Source organism: Hermetia illucens, chromosome 3 (genome assembly GCF_905115235.1).
Source record: "Hermetia illucens chromosome 3, iHerIll2.2.curated.20191125, whole genome shotgun sequence".
NCBI classification, from domain to species: domain Eukaryota; kingdom Metazoa; phylum Arthropoda; class Insecta; order Diptera; family Stratiomyidae; genus Hermetia; species Hermetia illucens.
Window position 1 is genome coordinate 98,925,163 of NC_051851.1, and position 19,201 is coordinate 98,944,363.

A 19,201-nucleotide genomic window follows, 5' to 3' on the forward strand; every position below is an offset into this window, starting at 1 on the left:
CCCTTCCTGAAGTGCCAGAACATATCCGAGAGTACAAGACTGACAAAAGTCAAGGGTACAAAAAAAATAGAGTCACCTTTCCGGAAGGTATTTACATGACCTTCGTTGACCAGAACTGCAACTAATTGCTTTAAAGCTTCTATTAGAGTACGCCCCCTTGAATGTATTTCTCTGCTAACGCACTCTAGGGCCCAAGGGTTGTAGGTACCAGCTATCCTCGTTGGACATTGTTTCATTGGGTCAATAACAAAAATATGAAACATTTTCTCGAATTCAGACAGTGCATACTTGGTGGGGTGTAGCACCTGTACATACATATGCCGTTCATTTTCGCCCACACTAAGCTACTGGCCATTTGACTGAACCATCAAACGAATCTGTGAATCATACATTACCGCCAAGGTGTCTACAGGGCTCAGTTATAATTACTTCCACCTCGGATTTGACGGTCTGTACAACCAAATCCGGTGGAACCCTCCAATGATTGTGGTTTACTTGAATTAATCTCATTTCCTCATTGCAGTCAATGCCTCCTGAGTTCCGGGCATTTGATCCTATTACACTCATTGGTAATATGTCCTTTCTCCTCTCTCGATTGAACACGCCCTTTTCCAAATCGAAGTCATTTTTAGTATTTAATGACGCGGTATCCACCGACGAGGCACTGCGAACGCGAGACATCGTTTCAAAACCACCGTAATCAGATTATAATTCGCTTAAATTATTGGAAAGTCACATAGAGATAATTGCGATAATGCCTGCCCAACTAGCCTAAAATCCATCCAAATCTTGTTCTTTTCAAATTTCAGAGAATGATAAAATAATAATAATAATCGTTGGCGCAACAATCCATATTGGGTCAGGGCCTTGTAGTGTGTTAGAGCACTTCATTCAAGGCCTCAACGGTACACTATAGTACACTGTAGGTGGCAGTGTGGTCAGCATTGCGTTCGCCCTAGATTATTATCCTGATTTGGCTCAGGTACTCATTCACGGCTGAGTCGACTTGTATCCGACACTTAGTCACGATACAAATATATAAATAAAATGGCAAAACTTGAAAAAAAAATAATGGTATACTCGATCTATTTTTATTGAATTTAATTCATTGGTCTGCTTAATTGAGTGAAACTCCAAGTGGATTAACAAGCACACACATTTCATACTCATAAGCATACCTCAGCTCTTTTGGCTTCCAGCAAGATTTTGTTGACGGCGATCTCCTTGGGACTTAATAATACGGAACCTCCAATCATAAGTTTCCGTTCAGCAGCTAGTACAGCTTGTCTTGCTTGTTCGTACGCTACAATTAAAACAAAAACGTATTATGAAGTTGTCAATTCAAACTAAGATATTTGGTAATTGAAATGGTTGGGACTCTTTAAATACTCAAATTATTAGGTGATATTTGAACGAGGATTACTTTCGTAGCAATATACATACATACTAAACATGAATGGACAGTCTTACGATAGAAAATAGATATGGAATGTTTTCAGGAGGAGGAATTTATCTTCTTCCACTCTTACTGATTCATGAGTTAACCAAGATTGTGGTGAAATACAGACAAATTTCTAAACAACTGTTCGTTACGAAATAAGAGATTGAAAAATACTTAAATTGAGACATTGATCCTTAGAAAATAAATCCAGTAGAATGCGAAGAAATTAGTCGCTGGTCAAAAGGGCGTGTAAACTGGCGGCGGACTTGTCAGCTTATGGTTAGGACCTGCTGCTCGTTTTGTACTTTCTTAATTAGGATGATGACTGTAAGCCAGTTCTTGTCTAGCTCGTGCATATCTCAACCTATGTTCTCAGGTCACACGTTTGTCTTTAGTGCGTCTTTCATCCTCCTTCTCTATGCTTTGAATGTGGGGCAACAAAACTGTAGGTGTACTGCGTCTTCTGGTGTGATGCCACAATTCAGGGAATCGTACAAGCTTTTAAGGCCGAGCAATGGATAAAGATGAGCATCCAAACCGAGAAAATGACAAAATATAGATTCAGCCGGAAATAATAATTATTTCCCGCAGCAACGAAAGCTTGAATTAGGAGGTGGTTAGTTAGTCAAAGTTTAAGTAGAAGATTGATTTTGAAGATAGTTCCTTTTATTGGCTAATAATTCTATAAAATTGATACAAATAGACATTTTGGGGACCAACTGATCCGGAGAGTGATCCAAAAAAACAATACAAGGGACGTCTTCTGCCGAGTGTTTGTGTTTCCCCATCTGTTCCACGTATATATAGTTAAATAATCAACTGTGACCTATCTTTTAAAGATCCGCTTATACAAAAAAATGACCTGGAAAACACAGTATTGACAACACTCAACCTCATAGGCTTCAAACTAGAAGTTTAGTATTATTCGCAAACATGAAAAAGTTAACCTACAACCGATGCAAACAAGTCGGAATACCGGAAGCTCGCGTTTCGGGTATAAAGGTTTTGTGTTCCTTTTCGTGAGAAACGTCTACGCACATCCGTATAAAGCTCAGCGTATTCCTTCATATTTTTCCAAGCAGACATGGATATTATCCTCACCCTAAACAAACAAACTGCCTATTACCGAATACTGTACATATACATGCATGCATATAAATTGATCATACCCATATTTCAGATTTACTTCCTGAACAAAAGGATACATATGTGCACATATAGTACGTATTTTGAGCACAAATATATCTATCTGAATTAGACACTGCCCGCAAACTTCGTATATATACTTACATACATACATATGTCTGTATGGAGTAATTGATATTGATATACAAATGACTGAAAAACTAAAACAAAATGTTTCTTTCCGACTCCACATTCCTATAAGCCCACTTTCTTGTGCTATTGACGAATTGATATGTGATGATGACGTCATACATGTTCTAGAATGTACGAAATTGACGGAAAACGTTACACCCTCTATAACTTTGTTAATAACAGTTGGATTTTTTTCAAACTTGACTAAATTGTGCCTTATGTTATCCTTTACACAAATGCCAAACCTTGTACTTCCAGCTTGAACTGAATGGGGGTTACTGGGTAAATTTCTGAAATTACATACTATTTTTAGTTTTATTTGTGCATATATCGGAACCGGATTTATTTAGGCCTAGATCTTGTAGAGATTTTTTGGTTGGATAGGTTCAGAGAACGAGACCATTTGGGGCACACATTTTGAGCCCTCACTCCTCTCTCATTCCTCTCTCTCTCTGAAACAGGATCATTTTCGGAAAGTACTAATCGGACCTTTTCAATGGATACCCCACATGACCATATTCTGTAGAAAATATGTACACTCCCTTTCACATGCATTGAAACTCAATATAAAATGGTGCCACTTGCTTTATGTAAAGTGATAGACCACATATTCTCATCAAATTTTGTAATAATCGGTTTATCAGTTTCAGAGTAAATCGGGTGTGCCAGACAGGCAGACAGACATTGAATCGATTTTAATAAGGTTTTATTGTTACTCAAAACCTTCATGAATGAAATTTTAATATTTCCCTCGAATGTCAATTATTTTCGTTATGACGTCAGCATTTTATTTGCATGGCCTGGAAGCAGTAAATTCACACGGAACTGAGAAGTTTGAATTGTTAAAACTTTGACACTAATAGCCGGATTTCCATGAAATTTGGCATGCGTATGCGATACTGTCCTCTATGCCGGCCCAAAATTTAGTACTCCTAGGATGAAGTTAAGGATGGCTTTTGAGTTAATTTCTGGCAATATACTATTAGTAAGTTTATTTGAGCGTTTTGGAGAAAAGTGTGTGCGATAGATATAGATAAGAAAGTATCCCCCACCAAAATATCGGTCAATGTTGGGGTAGAAGGAGCCAATAGCCAAAGGGATTTGACCTCAAGCTAGACTTTGTTTAAATCAACGAAGGAGCGGAGTGAAGAGGGGAAAATGATTAAGAAACGCAAAAGTGGGTATGTCCTACGCTGATATTTTACGAAGGATTAAGGCATATCCTGCGTTGAAGGAGCTAAGCGACAATGTAACGCCAATTAGACTAACACAAAAGAGAGGATTGCTGTTCGAACTATTGGAGAGAAAAAGGATCACGATGGCCTACAAAGGAATATCGGCGAGCCATCAGACGGTCGAATGTCAAAATTGGATAAAGATTATGAGGTCACTGCCAAGGAGGAAATTTGCTCAGAGACCCTAACTATGTCTGTGACTTCAGCTACAAAAGCACTGTCTGCGGGTATAGTCCGCATCAGGTGGATCGTTTGCAGACTACGCGAGCAAATTCCACTAAAAAAGTGTTTCAAATGCCTCGGGTTCGGACATATGGCGAAGGATTGCACTAGCACTAGCACGTTGATGAAATCCGCGCACGGTTGTTGTCAGCCAACAGAGCCTATTTCAGCTTACAAAAACTGTTCCGCTCGAAACGTCTCACCATAGGGTCAAAGCTCTTACTGTACAAAACAATGATCTTATAGTCCTCATGTATTCCTCGGAGACTTGGGTTCTTAGCAAGAAGAATTGCGAACCCTTGGTCGCATTCGAGAGAAGAATCCTCCGAAGAATTTGTGGCCCCCTACATGAGGATGGACGATTCCTACAGCCTACATAACGACGAAATCTATGAGCGATACCATGACCTTCCGGTTGTGGATAAAATCCGGCTCGATAGGATACGGTGGTCGGGTCACTTAATCCGTATGGATGATGATGATCCCACCCGGAAAGTCTATAAGGGCAATATCTATGGTAGAAAAAGAGGACGAGACGTAGGCCGGAACGCCAGGTCAGGCAGCCAGGGATATCGAATTGGTGAACCTCGGCGCAAAACCGGGATGTCTGGAGTTCCTTATTAAGGCATTCCTAGACCGGATATCGGTTGTTGCGCCGTTGATGATGATGATTGCACTAGCACTGCCGACAGATCCAAACTCTCTCGAAGATGTGGGGAAAATCATCGGAGGACTGCCCTAAGAAACCGCACTGTCTTTTATGCATGTTTTTATGTCGCGATTGCAACCACATAAGTTATAGCACCAGGTATCCAGTTTACAGGACCGCTTTAAGTACTTACGTGAATTGGAGTCATCCAGCTGAGCATCCATTGGAGAAAATCGCAGATAGTTTCAAGCTGCATATCGGCTAAATGCTCTCCGAACATGTTGCGTCTACCGGACGACATTTTGGTTGCGGGGATGATCCCAGTTGATATTCTAGCGGATGAGGCAAGCGGTTTGTATGAGAATTAGGAAGCGAGCCTAAACAAGCAAAGTGAGCGAATGAGGTCATTGGCTGCATGGCAAACAGCATGGGACCAGGCGGAGAATGCCTGGTGGACACACGGGCTTATCGCAAACATAAGTATGTGGACTATGCGGAACCACGATGAAATGAGTTACGATCTGACTGAATTCTTAGCCAGAGACGGTGGTTCAGGAAGTACTTCTAAAGATTCGGTGTCGATGAATCGCCCGATTGTCGTACATGTGAAGGTGCAGCACGTTTTCATCAAATGTCCAAGATTTAAGAAGAAACGTTGAAACGGTGCTAACTACCCGTTTAACGGTAGAAAATCTTGTAAAGTAAAGCAGCAGAAGCGCAGCAGAGGCATAGAAGGGAAGCCACTGTTATTAACGCCACGCAAAAGGGTAGCAGCTCATAGAAGAACTGAAAAGCCCCGCGAAGCAATACCAGAACCCTGGTCTCGCGGGGAGAGTGTGGAGAAAATATGGGAGGTTTTAGTCAGTAAGAGTTCGGCATACGTGTCCTAGATTCCAGATGCGTATCCATGATGGATATCTTCAATCGAGAAAAGCAGACAAACATTGAATCGATTTTACTAAGGTTTTGTTTCACAACACACCTTAAGGAGCATCTTGATCAGTGAAACAAACTGAACTAAAAGTTTAGATTTGGGAAAACATGTGCCCAAAGAGGGAATGCCGGCTAGCTAAGTGAAAATGAAATGGTGGATAGATCAGTGCCGGCAGCGTAGAAGTTGTTGGCCGTGGGGAAGGTTTGGATTGTTTGCTGACTGAAGGAACAGATCTCTCTAAAGAGTTGCGCCAAATGCCTGATGTTTGGACACTTGTCCGATCGACGTCGGATATGTGGGCGAAAAGCACATATTGCCAAGGAGTGCAATATGGACCAAATATGCACTTTGTGCGAAGGAAAGGAGGGACGGGATACCCGGCACATTTCCGGAAGTGGTAAATGCCTGGAATTTTGGAAGGCGTTAAATATATATAATACGTAAACAAGTTGGGAAACCGGAAGCTGGACGCTTCAGGTATGAAAGGTTTTGTGTATTTCTTTTATAAAGAGATTTGGGTGTGCATTTGTCCCATTAGCATATAGCACATAAAATATGCATATATTATGTGAAAATAGCCACTTTCAAGTGATATTGACATTCATAGTCTCGAATTTGCAGAGAAGCGACAGCTTTGACCTAGTATTACTTTGTTAGTAATAGTGCGATTTTCATCAATTACTAAAAATTATAGTAATGTACTATTATTAACTTTATTTGAACACGTATCGGTATGAAGGGTATTTCGGAGCCTAGGCACCATATAGTGACAGCCCCCTGATTTTTTTCAGATTTTTCGGTAGGGTAGTTTCTGAGAATGGGTTCGTTAAAAATATGACCACTTTCAACCCTCCGCACCCCCCACCTTTTCAACAAATGTCAAAACTAAGACTGGCTTCAAAAAGTACTAATCGAGACCTTTAATTTGATACCCCACATGACTATATTTGATGAAAAAAAAATTTACACCCTCCCTTTGCATGTATGGGGACCCCCCCTTAAATTCGACGTAAAAGGATGTAACTCACTATATGCGTGAGCGTTCACAGTTCCAACCTTTCTACCAAATTTTGTGCCAATCGCTACAACCGTCTCCGAGAAAAATGCGTGTGACGGACAGACAGACAGACAGACAAACAAAACCTTAAAAAAAGAGGTTAAAACAAATAAATCTCAATTATTACAGGGGCGCAACCAATTTACTTGCGCATCCACGACTCCGCGATGGAGATTGCCATAAGTGAACCGTACAGAAAGCTTGACGGTGGTGTATGGGTCACAGTTTCGACTGGTGGAGCGGCGATATGGGCGGGCGGTCGACGAGCCATACAATATAGCACGGGTCATTCGGCGACTGGCTTTGTTTGGGCAAAAATAAGCGATACATTCGTATACAGCCTCTAGGACCCATTCCAGCCTCACACTGCCTGAGTTTGAAGACCTGTTAGGCGATTTTGTTGCTGACAGGCGGACGAGGTAAGTGGGTGATAGCCGGTGAGTTTAAGGCGTGGACCATTGAAAGGGAGCAGCAAAGAGACTAATGCAAGGGGGCGGTGCATATTAGAAGCATTCGCCCAGTTGTATATAATTCTAGCCAATAAACGTGACGTAAACACCTATCGAATCTATCACCTGGTGGTGATAGCACTTCACCCAGAGTTTTCTCTAGGTTTCTCCTTTCTTCTATGAACCTAAATTGTTGGAAAAATACCCCTATCGGAAATGGGGATCCGGTTCAATTGTATATCTGACCTTTGTCAGCCCTGCGCTGGCATCTAATATTTCTTGGGAACTTAGCGAGGTACGGTAGCCACCAGGCAATTAGGCTTTGAACTAGGGAGGAAGACATAGGGTAGGAGACCCACACCCCGGTAGCCGAAATCTAAAAGACCATGTGGCTAGACCAACCTAGAAAGCAGGCACCTCCACCTCTATTCCACACAATGCATCTCGAAAGCATGTAACGCTTATTAACGCTGCTTATTCTCCACTGGAAGGTCCAATTATTGTTAGAATAGCGAACTGGCCAGCCTTCGATCGACTTGCCACTGAGCCAGACGAGCGCCTCAGAGGGCAATAGGTAAGATGGATCAAAGGCAAAAGGAGTGTGCAGATAGAGAAGCCAACAAGAACCTGGTGGTCAAAGGGTAGTATCGGTCCCAGGGCGAAACGTGGTTTGGCATCCATGATGGAGCATAAAGCCTGAGAAACCCCTACTGACCCAAAACAAACACCTCTACTACCAAACCCTATCTACACCTCCACATGGTGACCGCTGGGAACTCTTTCTTAACGAAAAGTTATAGATGCAGAAGGATGAAGGCGAGTTTTCCGCGCCTAAAAACGGGAAAAAATGGTACCAACTGGCTCTCTAGGTTGGGGGTTGGGTGGGGCTAACAACATTACACGGAGAGGAACTTGTTACGCAGACACAACAGTAGCCTCGGACTGGACTGATAAAACAACGACGAACCCGGCAATGATAACGGAATAACGATTTGCGCATTTTCTCGTGGAACGTGCACTCCTTTTACAGAAATGGAGCTGCCAAGCAGCTAGCTGATACTCTGTTCCAATATAGGGCTGATGTAATAGCGTTGCAGGAAATGCGTTGGACAGGGACCGGTTCCCTGGAGAAGAGTCACTACATAATATATCATAGTGGCTATCCAGTAAACCATGGGCTCGGAGTAGGTTTCTTAGTCAGCAAAAAAATGAAACCTGCTGTTATTGGTTTTGAAAACATAAGCGACCGGCTATGCACTCTGCGCTTGCAAGCGAAATTTAGAAGTGTAATCCTAATAACTGGTCACGCCCCTACAGAGAAGATTGCAGAGTCGTAGAAGGATACTTTCTTCGAGGCAGTAGAACGAACCCTCGACGCCTGTCCCAGAAATGATATCAAAATCATACTTGGGGATTTTAACAGCCAAGTAGGCGATTCAGACGACGTTGGCTCCCACAGCTTACATAAAAATAAAAACGATAACGGACTGCGGATTATCCCATTAGCAGTTTTACATGAAATGATTGTTGGAAGTGCCTGGTTTGCGGGAAAACCGGCCCACAAACAAAAGTGGGTCTCTCCAGATCTTATTCGAAAGTCTCTGGTGACGATTTGTGTTCCCACATATCTCGTAGCTACTGTCGGTAGCTAATTGAAAGAGCGGACGTGTTGGTATAATATCGATGATGGAGCCAAGGAGTACGCTGTTTCTGAGAACACAGGGCTTCACACTCGGCCCGCTACTGTGGAACACTACGTACAAGGATGTACTTAACCTTCCCGTTGTCGATGAGGCCACGGTGGTGGGTTACGTTGACGACATATTACTGGTTATGGTCGCAAAGCATATCAAAGATGCTGAGTTGTACTCAGGCGAAGCAACCAATGCTGGTTTGATTAGAGAGTGTTGGACTGGGATTCGTGGGGGAAAAGGCGGTAGCGATCCACATCACAAATTACGCTCGTATTAGAATTGGGAATGATATCATCACATCCAAGCCGGCCATCAAATACTTGGGAGTGGTGATTGACGGAAAATTGAATTTTAAGCAATCCTACCTTCGTCATCTCGGGAATGATGCTGATTGACATCCTGGCAGATGAGATGATGAACATATATAAGCACAGGTGCATCTCTTCCTTATCGCAGGTGAAAAAAGCAGATGTTCACCGCGATGGAACCAGTCAGAAAAGGGTCGCTGACTTACAAGTTGATCTTTTCCATTGGAGAGTGGCTGGAGAGAAAGCAGGGAGAAATCAATTATAATCTCACCTAGTTTCTCACCGGTCTTGAACAATATACAGGTATTGTATAGGTTTACATTGGACACCGAATTGTCTAAATTGTGACGTTTTCCCAGCGCACGTATTCATCCAATGACCTAGGTTCGCAGAAGAAAGGAGGAACTCTAGATGAAGTGCTATCACCACTAGGTTTTATTTGGTAAAAGTCTCACAGTCTGACGTGTCCAGGCCACAGTCTTTTGAAAATTTCTACCTCCTTAAAAAGAAAGAGACAGAGGCATAGACAGATATCGAACCGATTTTAATAAGGTTTTGTTTGACACAAAGCCTTGAAAAATAAATTGGCTTATAATAGTTTTTCAGATAGGGATGACTTTTGGAACTTCGTCCACAAATAATGACAAAATATCCTAATAAAAACCTTCAGGAAGATAATTTTCACTATACGACAAGTGGTACAAAGTAAATGTGGGGTGATGAAAATTAGATGCAGGAAAGCTTTTCCGGTGTGCATAGTGTCCAATTTAGATAAATACGATATGATCGACACGATCAATCTAGATGTGTATACCTGTATGCATATATTTATATATATATGTATTAGTTGTGGTTATCTCTTTCACAGATCCCTTCTCAAAACCTCCCCAACGAAAAAGTATAACAAGTCGGGGAATCGGAAGCTGGACGCTTCAGGTAAGAAAGGTTTTGTGTATTTCTTTTATAAAGACATTTGAGTGTGCATTTGTTTTAGTATATAGGGCCTAATATATGCATATATTATATGTAAATATCCACTTTCGCGTGATATTGATATTGATAGTCTTGGTACAAAATATCGTGGTGCTAGGATAAATTTAAGGGGGTGCTGCAGCCAATTACCAAAAATTATGGCAATATACTATTATTGTATTATTAACTTTATTTGAACAGAGATCGGTATGTAAGGTATTTCAGAGCCTATGTACCATATAGTGGCAGCCTCTTGATTTTTTTGAGTTTTTCGTTAAATAAATTACCAACATTGACCCCCCCGCACTGTCACCTTTCCAACAAATGTCAAAACTAAGATCGGCTTCGGAAAGTACTAACCGAGACTCTTCATTTGGTATGCCACATGACTATAATTGGTGAAAAATAATTACACCCCTTTTGGGCATGTATGGGGACCTAGTGCCCGGATAGATGAGTGGTTAGAGCACAAGGCTATCGTACGGAAGGTCGCGGTTCAAATCTCGCTGGCGGAAGTGGGATTTGCATCGTGATTTGACGTCGGATACCAGTCGACTCAGCTGTGAATGAGTACCTCAGTCGAATCAGGGTAATAATCTCGGGCGAGCGCAATGCTGACCACATTGCCTCCTACAGAATACTGTAGTGTTCCGTTTCGATCTTGAACACTCTAACACACTTCAAGGCCCTGATCCAATATGGATTATTGCGCCAACGATTATTATTATTATTATTATGGGGACCTAGAATGATGTATCTCATGGAGCGCGAGCGTTCACAGTTCCCATCTCTCCACCAAAATTATACCGTCTCCAAGAGCATGTGACAGACAGACAGTTAATCGATTTTGATAAGGTTTTGTTTTTCACAAAACTTTAAAAAGCAGAAAACCGTCATTACATAGTGCCTAGGCTCCGAAATATTCTCCATACCGCTAACTGTGCAAATAAAGTTAATAGCGGTTTATTACTACAATTCTTAGTAATTGACTGCAAAAGCCCTTTAAGTCGACCTTAGAATCATGCAGTGATATTGGCTATAACATGAAGCATGATCCCACCACGTTTAGTGTAAATCGCACTATTCCCAACAAAACATTTAGAAGGTCAAACAGACTTGAATGTTAATATCATACTAAAGTGAATATTCTGACATAATATTTGCATATGCAATACGTCCTAGGTACATATGGAACAAATGTCCACTCAAATATTTTTATATAAGGGATGCATAAAATCTTTCATATCTGAAGCGTCCCGCTTCTGGTGTCCTGAATTGTCTATCCTGCGCTAGATAAGAAACTTCTTTGGAGAAAACATGTAGAGACAAAGATTGAATGAGGTCTTACAATTTATGAGTTATTCAGAGCGGAATCTGTCGGACTATGATGTCCTGGACTTTATTCATACGATCCAGCAGGTAGCATGTTCAGCACTTAACTTGTCCGACACGTAAGAATTCATCCATACATTTCATCATCATCAACGGTGCAAAAACCGGTATCCGGTCTAGGCCTGCCTTAATAAGGAACTCCAGACATTCCGGTTTGGCGCCAAGGTGCACCAATTCGATATCCCTAAAAGCTGTCTGGCGTCCTGGCCTACGCCATCGCTCCATCTTAAGCAGGGTCTGCCTCGTCTTCTTTTTCTACCATAGATATTGCCCTTATAGACTTTCCGGGCTGGATCATCCTCATCCATACAAATTAAGTGACCCGCCCATCGTAACCAATTGAGCCGGGTTTAATCCACAACCTGACGTAATCGTCTATCCTCATGTAGGGAGCCAAATATTCTTCGGAGGATTCTTTTTTCGAGCGCGGCCAAGAGTTCGCAATTCTTCTTGCTAAGAACCCAAGTCTCCGAGGAATACATGAGGACTGGCAAGATCATAGTCTTGTACAGTAAGAGATTTGACCCTGTGGTGAGACGTTTCGAGCGGAATAGTTTTTGTAAGCTGAAATAGGCTCTTTTGGCTGACAACAACCGTGTACGGATTTCATCGTCGTAGCTGTTATCGGTTGTGATTTTCGACCTTAGATAGGAGACATTTTCAACGGTGTTAAAATTGTATTCTCCTATCTTTATTCTTCCCGTTTGACCAGTGCGGTTTGATGTTGTTGGTTGGTTGATTTTCGGTGCTGACGTTGCCACCATATATTTTGTCTTGCCTTCATTGATGTGCAGGCCAAGATCTCGCGCCGATAGGCGCCTGCTCGATCTGGATGAAGGCAGTTTGTACATCTCGGGTGGTTCTTCCCATGATGTCGATATCGTCAGCATAGGCCAGTAGTTGGGTGGACTTAAAGAGGATCGTACCCCTCGCATTTACCTCACCATCACGGATCACTTTCCCGAGGGCCAGTTTAAAGAGGATGCATGATAGGGCATCCCCTTGTCGTAGGCCGTTGTTGACGTCGAATGGTCTTGAGAGTGATCCTGCTGCTTTTGTCTGGCCTCATACATTGATCAGGGTCAGCCTAGTCAGTCTTATCAATTTTGTCGGGATACCGAATTCTCTCATGGTCGTGTACAGTTTCACCCTGGCTATGCTATTATAGGCGGCTTTAAAGTCGATGAGAAGAAGTTTTTTTATCGCTTGCCGTAGAGAGAAAATCTGACCTGTTGGTAATTTCCCTGAAGTGAAGCCTCCTTGGTATGGGCCAGGGATGTTCTGAGTATATGGGGCTTTCCGGCCTAGCAAGATAGCGGAGAATATCTAAAAGATGGTACTTAGCAACGTGATACCTATATAATTGCTGCACTGCATGATATTTCCCTTTTTATGTATGAGACAGACCGCCAGGCATTGATTCGCTGTTCCACACCTTGAGCACAAGTTGATGAACCACTTGGTGTAATTGGTCGCCTCCATATTTAACGAATTCGGCTGTAATTCCATCGACTCCTGGCGACTTATGATTTTTAAGCCGATGAATTGCACGGACTGTTTCTTCTAGACTTGGTGGTGGCAGTATTTGCCCGTCGTCTCCAGTTGGCGGGACCTACACCTCGCTGATATTCGGATTGTTCAGTAGTCAAAGTCGAAGTATTCAACCCATCGCTCCAATATGCCCATTCTGTCGGAAATCAGGTTTCCCTCTTTGTCCCGGTAGGATGAATATCGAGGTGTATAAGGCTTGAACCTGCTGACATGTTGGCAAAGCTTGCGCCTGGTGCGGTTGCTCCCTGCACTTTGCGAGTCCACAGACCTGTCGGTTTTCCCAGGCTTCCTTTTCCCGTCTGTGAGGTCGCTTTTCCGCTCGCCAGAATTCGTGATAAGTCTGCGCGTGCCCGCGTTCTTTGAGAATGCAACATTACTCGGTATGCATCATTCTTCCGTTCCGTAGCTAACTTACATTCATCGCCAAACCAGCCGTTTCGACCCTTTTTGCGGCTGGGGCCAAGTATGTTTGTGGCCGTATTTATGATAACGTTGTTCAGGTCAATGTAAAGATCATTTGTTGATGCTTCATTTCCAGGATTTCTGTTGACTGCGGTTATTGCGGCATCCATTTCTCTCTCACTTCCTAATCTTCCCCCAACCCGCCAGCTAAACAGCTCCCCGCCGTCACTAGAACTAGCTTGGAACCGTATATCACATTACTTCAGGGTTATCTCTTTCGCCTTGGGAGCCTTCAAATCAACAAATTCTTTTCATCGACGGGAGTAGAGGGCAAGAAGCTCTATCTTTTTTCTAGCAAAACGGTCCACCTGTCAGTGTTCCTCAGTATTCTTCCGCCAATTCTGCCTGGAGTGAGTTCAACTGTGTTTGGGTAAAGTTATTGACCAATTCCATCCCACCATTCACAAGAAAAAAAGGAAAACCTCATTGCAAAATACAGAACCAAGAGTTCTTGCCTTCTCAATCTTCTGCAGGTAAGACTGAAAACTTTCGTGCTCACTTAGAAACTGAGTAAAGGAATAGTCAGTCTCGCCATGCTTTGAATTTACCAGCACCTTAACTGCAAATGAGCGGATGATGCAGTCCATCTGCATCTTTCTCTTGTTTTGCCAAAATAGTTGCTATACATTTGTAAGTTGCTGTTCTTCAACGTGGGTAACATTCGGACCATTTAAGCGCCTTGGCGACAATTAATCATCCGTAACCACAACGCTACATCATGTCCAAAATGCCATCATCCAGAGCATCAAGCCTGCGTCGAAAGTCTGCTGCCGTCTCATGCGGTGTTAGATAAACACTAAAGAACGCTATTCCTTAACATCCTTAATAAGCCATCTTCTCCGCCTTTGGTAGGAAGCCTAAGATGGGTGCCAATCCAGACCCAGATGACAGCGGTGATGCATACTAGATCAGCTTTTATTCCGCAGTGAACTGCGCTAGCAGCTTATGAGTGTAACTCACTCCGATTCATATTGATTTGCAGGATGCGGGCCATGTTAACCGCATTGCCATTCTTTCTATAACTCTGAAGATTGAACACCACCCCTAGCCCGCAGTATGCGCAATGCAATCATCAAGCGCGATACGATCTCCTCAGGGAACGCGACTACCATTTTCGTTCCAGGTATTCGCTTTATAAGCTGGGCATATCTGCGGCATATTGCCCTACCAGACTGCATACTACACTTGGCGGGGGCTGTTCGAACTTGTATCCTGCATACTATCCAACCAATTCCGATTTTCTTTCTGTTAAGAGATTTTATTGTGATATCAATCCGGGCATTGGTTACCTCTGCACATTCACTCTTGGTGGCCTCTTCTAGTGTGGTTTTTTCTGTGAAACAGTCAACATCTCAGTTTTGTTGATTTAGCTCGCTCGGGAAAATGCGGTTAATGCACACTACCCGTCAAAGATCCCGAAGTGACTGGCTACTGATACAGGCCACAACTACCATCTTGGCAAAGCTGGGCCCACATCATGCCATTCACGCCGGCAAAGAATTGTCGATGGCTCCGTGGTTTCGGTCGTCTAAGTCCGACTCTCTTACAAAACCGGTTGGAATTTTTACGAACCAGAAATTAGTCAGTGTAGACTTGCTTGTAGGTACATCATCCACGAGAAGAGATCACAAAACTGGAAAGGAGAAAACTAGGGGTTTCGGCAAAAACACGAAACACGAAAGTCTTGCAGAAAATTCATTATTCCCTCTTTAGAGCATGCTGTGGTCTGAAGTATGGTGGGAGGTGTGATATTGACACTTCTGTGGATAGGAGACGAATCCGTTCTGTAATGGGGGATCGAAATCGACGGAACGTTTCCTATGTGAGTGTCCCACTTATAGCGGCGCCAGACATTTGCGTGCTTCACATATATTACTGCTCATCATTTACCCTTAGCGCGTAAAATACACCTATCATATTCCTACGGGATTTTACTGTGGTGCAGCATGCGACATTTTCATATGTCGTCCTGTTAATAGCTACATATTAGCTGAAATGATGCGACTATTATCCTTTCCGGTAGTATCTTTTATGTTTACACGCATCTACCGTCCACTTGTTCCCTTCTGCAGCGCTACACGTCTAATAGCTATTAATTTCTCTGGGGCACCTTCTAGCGTAGAACAATTCAGCACTTTTCGAAATCCATGAAGACTACGAAAAGTGAAGATCTAGTCCTTCAGACTTCCGAAATGTTCTTTGATATATTCTAGCACACAAACATCCTTCCATTGTAGTATTCAAGATGAGTGCCTTTCCACTTTTGTGTGGAAGTGCTGCCCCTACTCGCATATACAGTGATTAGCCATCTCACCCCTAACGAGCGGAATTTCAGTGGATCTTATGCAACAGAGAAAAGTGGTGAAATGTTCCATCAACGTCTTCAGCTGCTCACCATCGTGAATGAGGTGAGCCATTAAATGATGATCATTTTCGAAACCGATGTCAGGAAATCTCTTGTTACGCAAACAATCCGCTTGCTCGTATGTGACTGGTTAGTTGAATCCCAACTGGCCTCATGGAAACCCGTGTGCTCGAATAATGTGTGTGAGTGTTTCTGCAGCACATCTCCGTCCTAGTCACAATGTCACCTTTAGTTATTGAGACCCGCTTCTCCTATGCATCGGAAGCCTCCGTTATTGCATGACACCAGCGTCCAAGTAATGAGGATGCGTCTCCAGTTGCCGTAAGCATTAATGCAATACGGGATTCGCGCTTACTTTCGTCAGGTTTTCCAGTGTAGAATAGGAGAGCGTCACAAAAGGACAAGGAATGCTGCCCACAATCCCACTATCTAACTTACTTAAGTCCAGAATTCCCAGGCTGTAATGTTAGAACTCATGCTCAATTTGGAGAAAGCAAGCATTCTGGGGACCTTTGATATCGTTTTCAAGGAGCGAGCGTTACTTCTAAAAAACAATACCACAATGAAAGGTCGTTATCGAAAAATTTGTTCTTATCCGAATAATTAATTAATTAAGAATTAAAAATTCGAAATCTGCAAATTGTCAGCCAAATTTCTGTCTCTTTTAGTTGCAATTTCTGGAAAGTGGGAAATACTATGAATGAATTTTTTGTCACAAATTTATTATAATTGGCAAGTCCTTGTTTTTTTATCTGTTGCTCTTAAAATGGATTAAGAAGGTAGCAGACGCGAATTCGATGTTAGATTTCTTTTGACTTCTACCGCAAGGCTCGCTCTCTTGACATGGGAGTCGGTTTCTGACAGATTTTTAACTGTAAGATGCCGATCCAGGTTAAGGAGCATCATAATTGTACAATGTTACGCACCAACGGAACCTTTCGATATAATGGAGGAGGACTCTTTCTACGAAAAATTAAACGCAATTCAGTGGAGACACATTGTGATCGCGATGCGTGATCTGAATGCCAAGGCTTGCTCGGACATAAGGTATCCTTATCCTGTCTTGTCTTGGTCACCGCAACGGTAATGGTCGGAGGTTCGCAGATTTCACAAATTTCCACCGCCTCATCATTGATGGCACATTATTCGAGCACAAAAACTGCCTCATCAGATCGACCACTTCGTGATCAGCAGTAGATTTAGAAGTTGTTTGTTGGATGTGCGTAACAAGAGAGGCTCTGACATCAGCCTGGAAGGGGATCATCATCTAATGGTCGCCTTCGTTCGCTTGCGTGTTGCGTATGCCATTTCCCTCAGGGTTGGAGAGCTGCCACCGCACTTCAACAGTGTGCTATCTTGCTGATCAAACGGCAGATATACTCAATAATCCGGCTGAGGATATCGATGGGCATTGGGCCGCCATTAAAAGTGCTCTCTTTTCAGGTGCTACAAGGTCGCCAGTCAGAATTGTGGAAGTGGAGTGAGGAAGGGAAGGGATTGAAAGCTCTATTGATCGCTGCGATCGATGCCATGGATGACGCGCTCGAATTCCGATATCAAGCGAAATCCCGAGAAGTTCAGGGTAAATTACGCTTACCATAACTAGAGAGAATTCGCTACTGCACTGGCGCAGGAAGTGGAAGATGCCGCAGATCGCAATGATTTCAGAAATGTATACCGCATCACGAAAGAGCTTATATGTGGTTGTAAATCTCTTTCGATGCTTGCTCTCTCACCGAGTTATGCGCCTTAGCTAACAAAACTGTGCATCGAGTGTCGAGCAATTTGTATATCTAGCAAACGTGGTTTCTGTCGAGGGTGGCACTGAACTGGATTGCCCGATGAATTAACAACGGTAGATTCGTATTCGCTACCCTGTTTAAAATCTGGAAATGCAGTCTCAGCATGAAGATCAAATTGAGACTGTTCTGTGCTACTGTTCTTTCTACATTGCTAGATGGGAGTAGCACATGGAAAGTGATCTCTACTGTTACCTAAGAGCTCTAAACTTTCATCAATATCTGTCTGCGTCGTGTCACTAAATTGCGCTGGCCTGACACTATCTCAAACGAAGAAATTGGTAGTGGAATTCACTCTCCCAAGAAGACCGACCAGTGGAACGCCCCAAGCAGAACAGTAGAGGTCGAGTGCGAGCGTCTCGGCAAGTCGCGAGGGGAGCTGAAACGCATTTCATTTAACCGCGACCGATGACGCGTTGGTGTCGTTGATGCGCTATACCCCACGAAGCGATGAATGGTTGCTAATATACATAAGATTTTTATCAATTTTTTCAAAGATCCAGTCTGAAATCGTTATCTTTTTGCGTCCATCTCTAATCTACATTTCTAACATATTAGCTTACTAACTTTTGTCCAAAGAAGATGGGTCATTTAGCGTATCTTGACCTAAAAAACAACATAGCAACAACACATAAAGGCAACGACATAGCATATACAAAAATAAAATTGGGCTAGTTTACTGAATTCTACATCCCTTGGGCTATCTTTCAATTGCAAACATTTGTGGGTTAAATAATATTAAACAATTATTTTATATTGCAAAGTACACGTTATGAGGTAGATGTAGAACAACCAAATTATGAATGAAAAAAGCTAACTTTCGAAGCTGTTAAGACAGCTGCAGTTAACAGGGCTATTGTAAAAATTAAATTACCATGCAATTCGGATGCGCTGTTTTATATTCTATTAGAGTAACTGAGTATTCCGTATAAAATCTAAAAATCTTTTTCTGATTTTATGCCAAAATTTTAGCAATTCCGACCAGCGTGCGCCGGCCAAGCTCTTCACTCGTTATTGTCTCAGGCCTGTGTTCCCCATGTCAGACCTGAATTGATGAAAACCTGGTGCTTCTGAATAAAAGTCGCGGTCATTTGTTATTTACTACTCACATAGTCGCACCGAGATACTATTGGTGTGGAATAGCCTCGACTTATGTTGATATTGATATAGTCGCATTTTGAGAATTTGGTCAAAACGGCGACGGCGAATTTATCACTGTTAATACGTCGAGCAATGTCTAGTTCGGTGCCTTCAAGCAACGCTTTTAGATACACAAATTGTTCAATGTCTTCGATGTTTTGCCCATTAATGCAAATGGGAAGATTACTATTTGCTGCCATACACCTTGCCTTTA

At 42.6% G+C, this 19,201-nt stretch overlaps 1 protein-coding gene across 2 annotated transcripts in view; it reads right to left on the bottom strand.

Moving 5' to 3' along the window:
* Positions 1-19,201, bottom strand: part of LOC119651771 (adenosine deaminase 2-like) — a 120,698-nt gene that overhangs the window by 45,587 nt on the left and 55,910 nt on the right. For both annotated transcript variants that reach the window (XM_038055524.1, XM_038055523.1), the window contains exon 3: positions 1,179-1,303. In XM_038055524.1, coding sequence (XP_037911452.1) covers positions 1,179-1,303 — 125 coding nt within the window. The remainder of the gene's footprint in view (positions 1-1,178; positions 1,304-19,201) is intronic.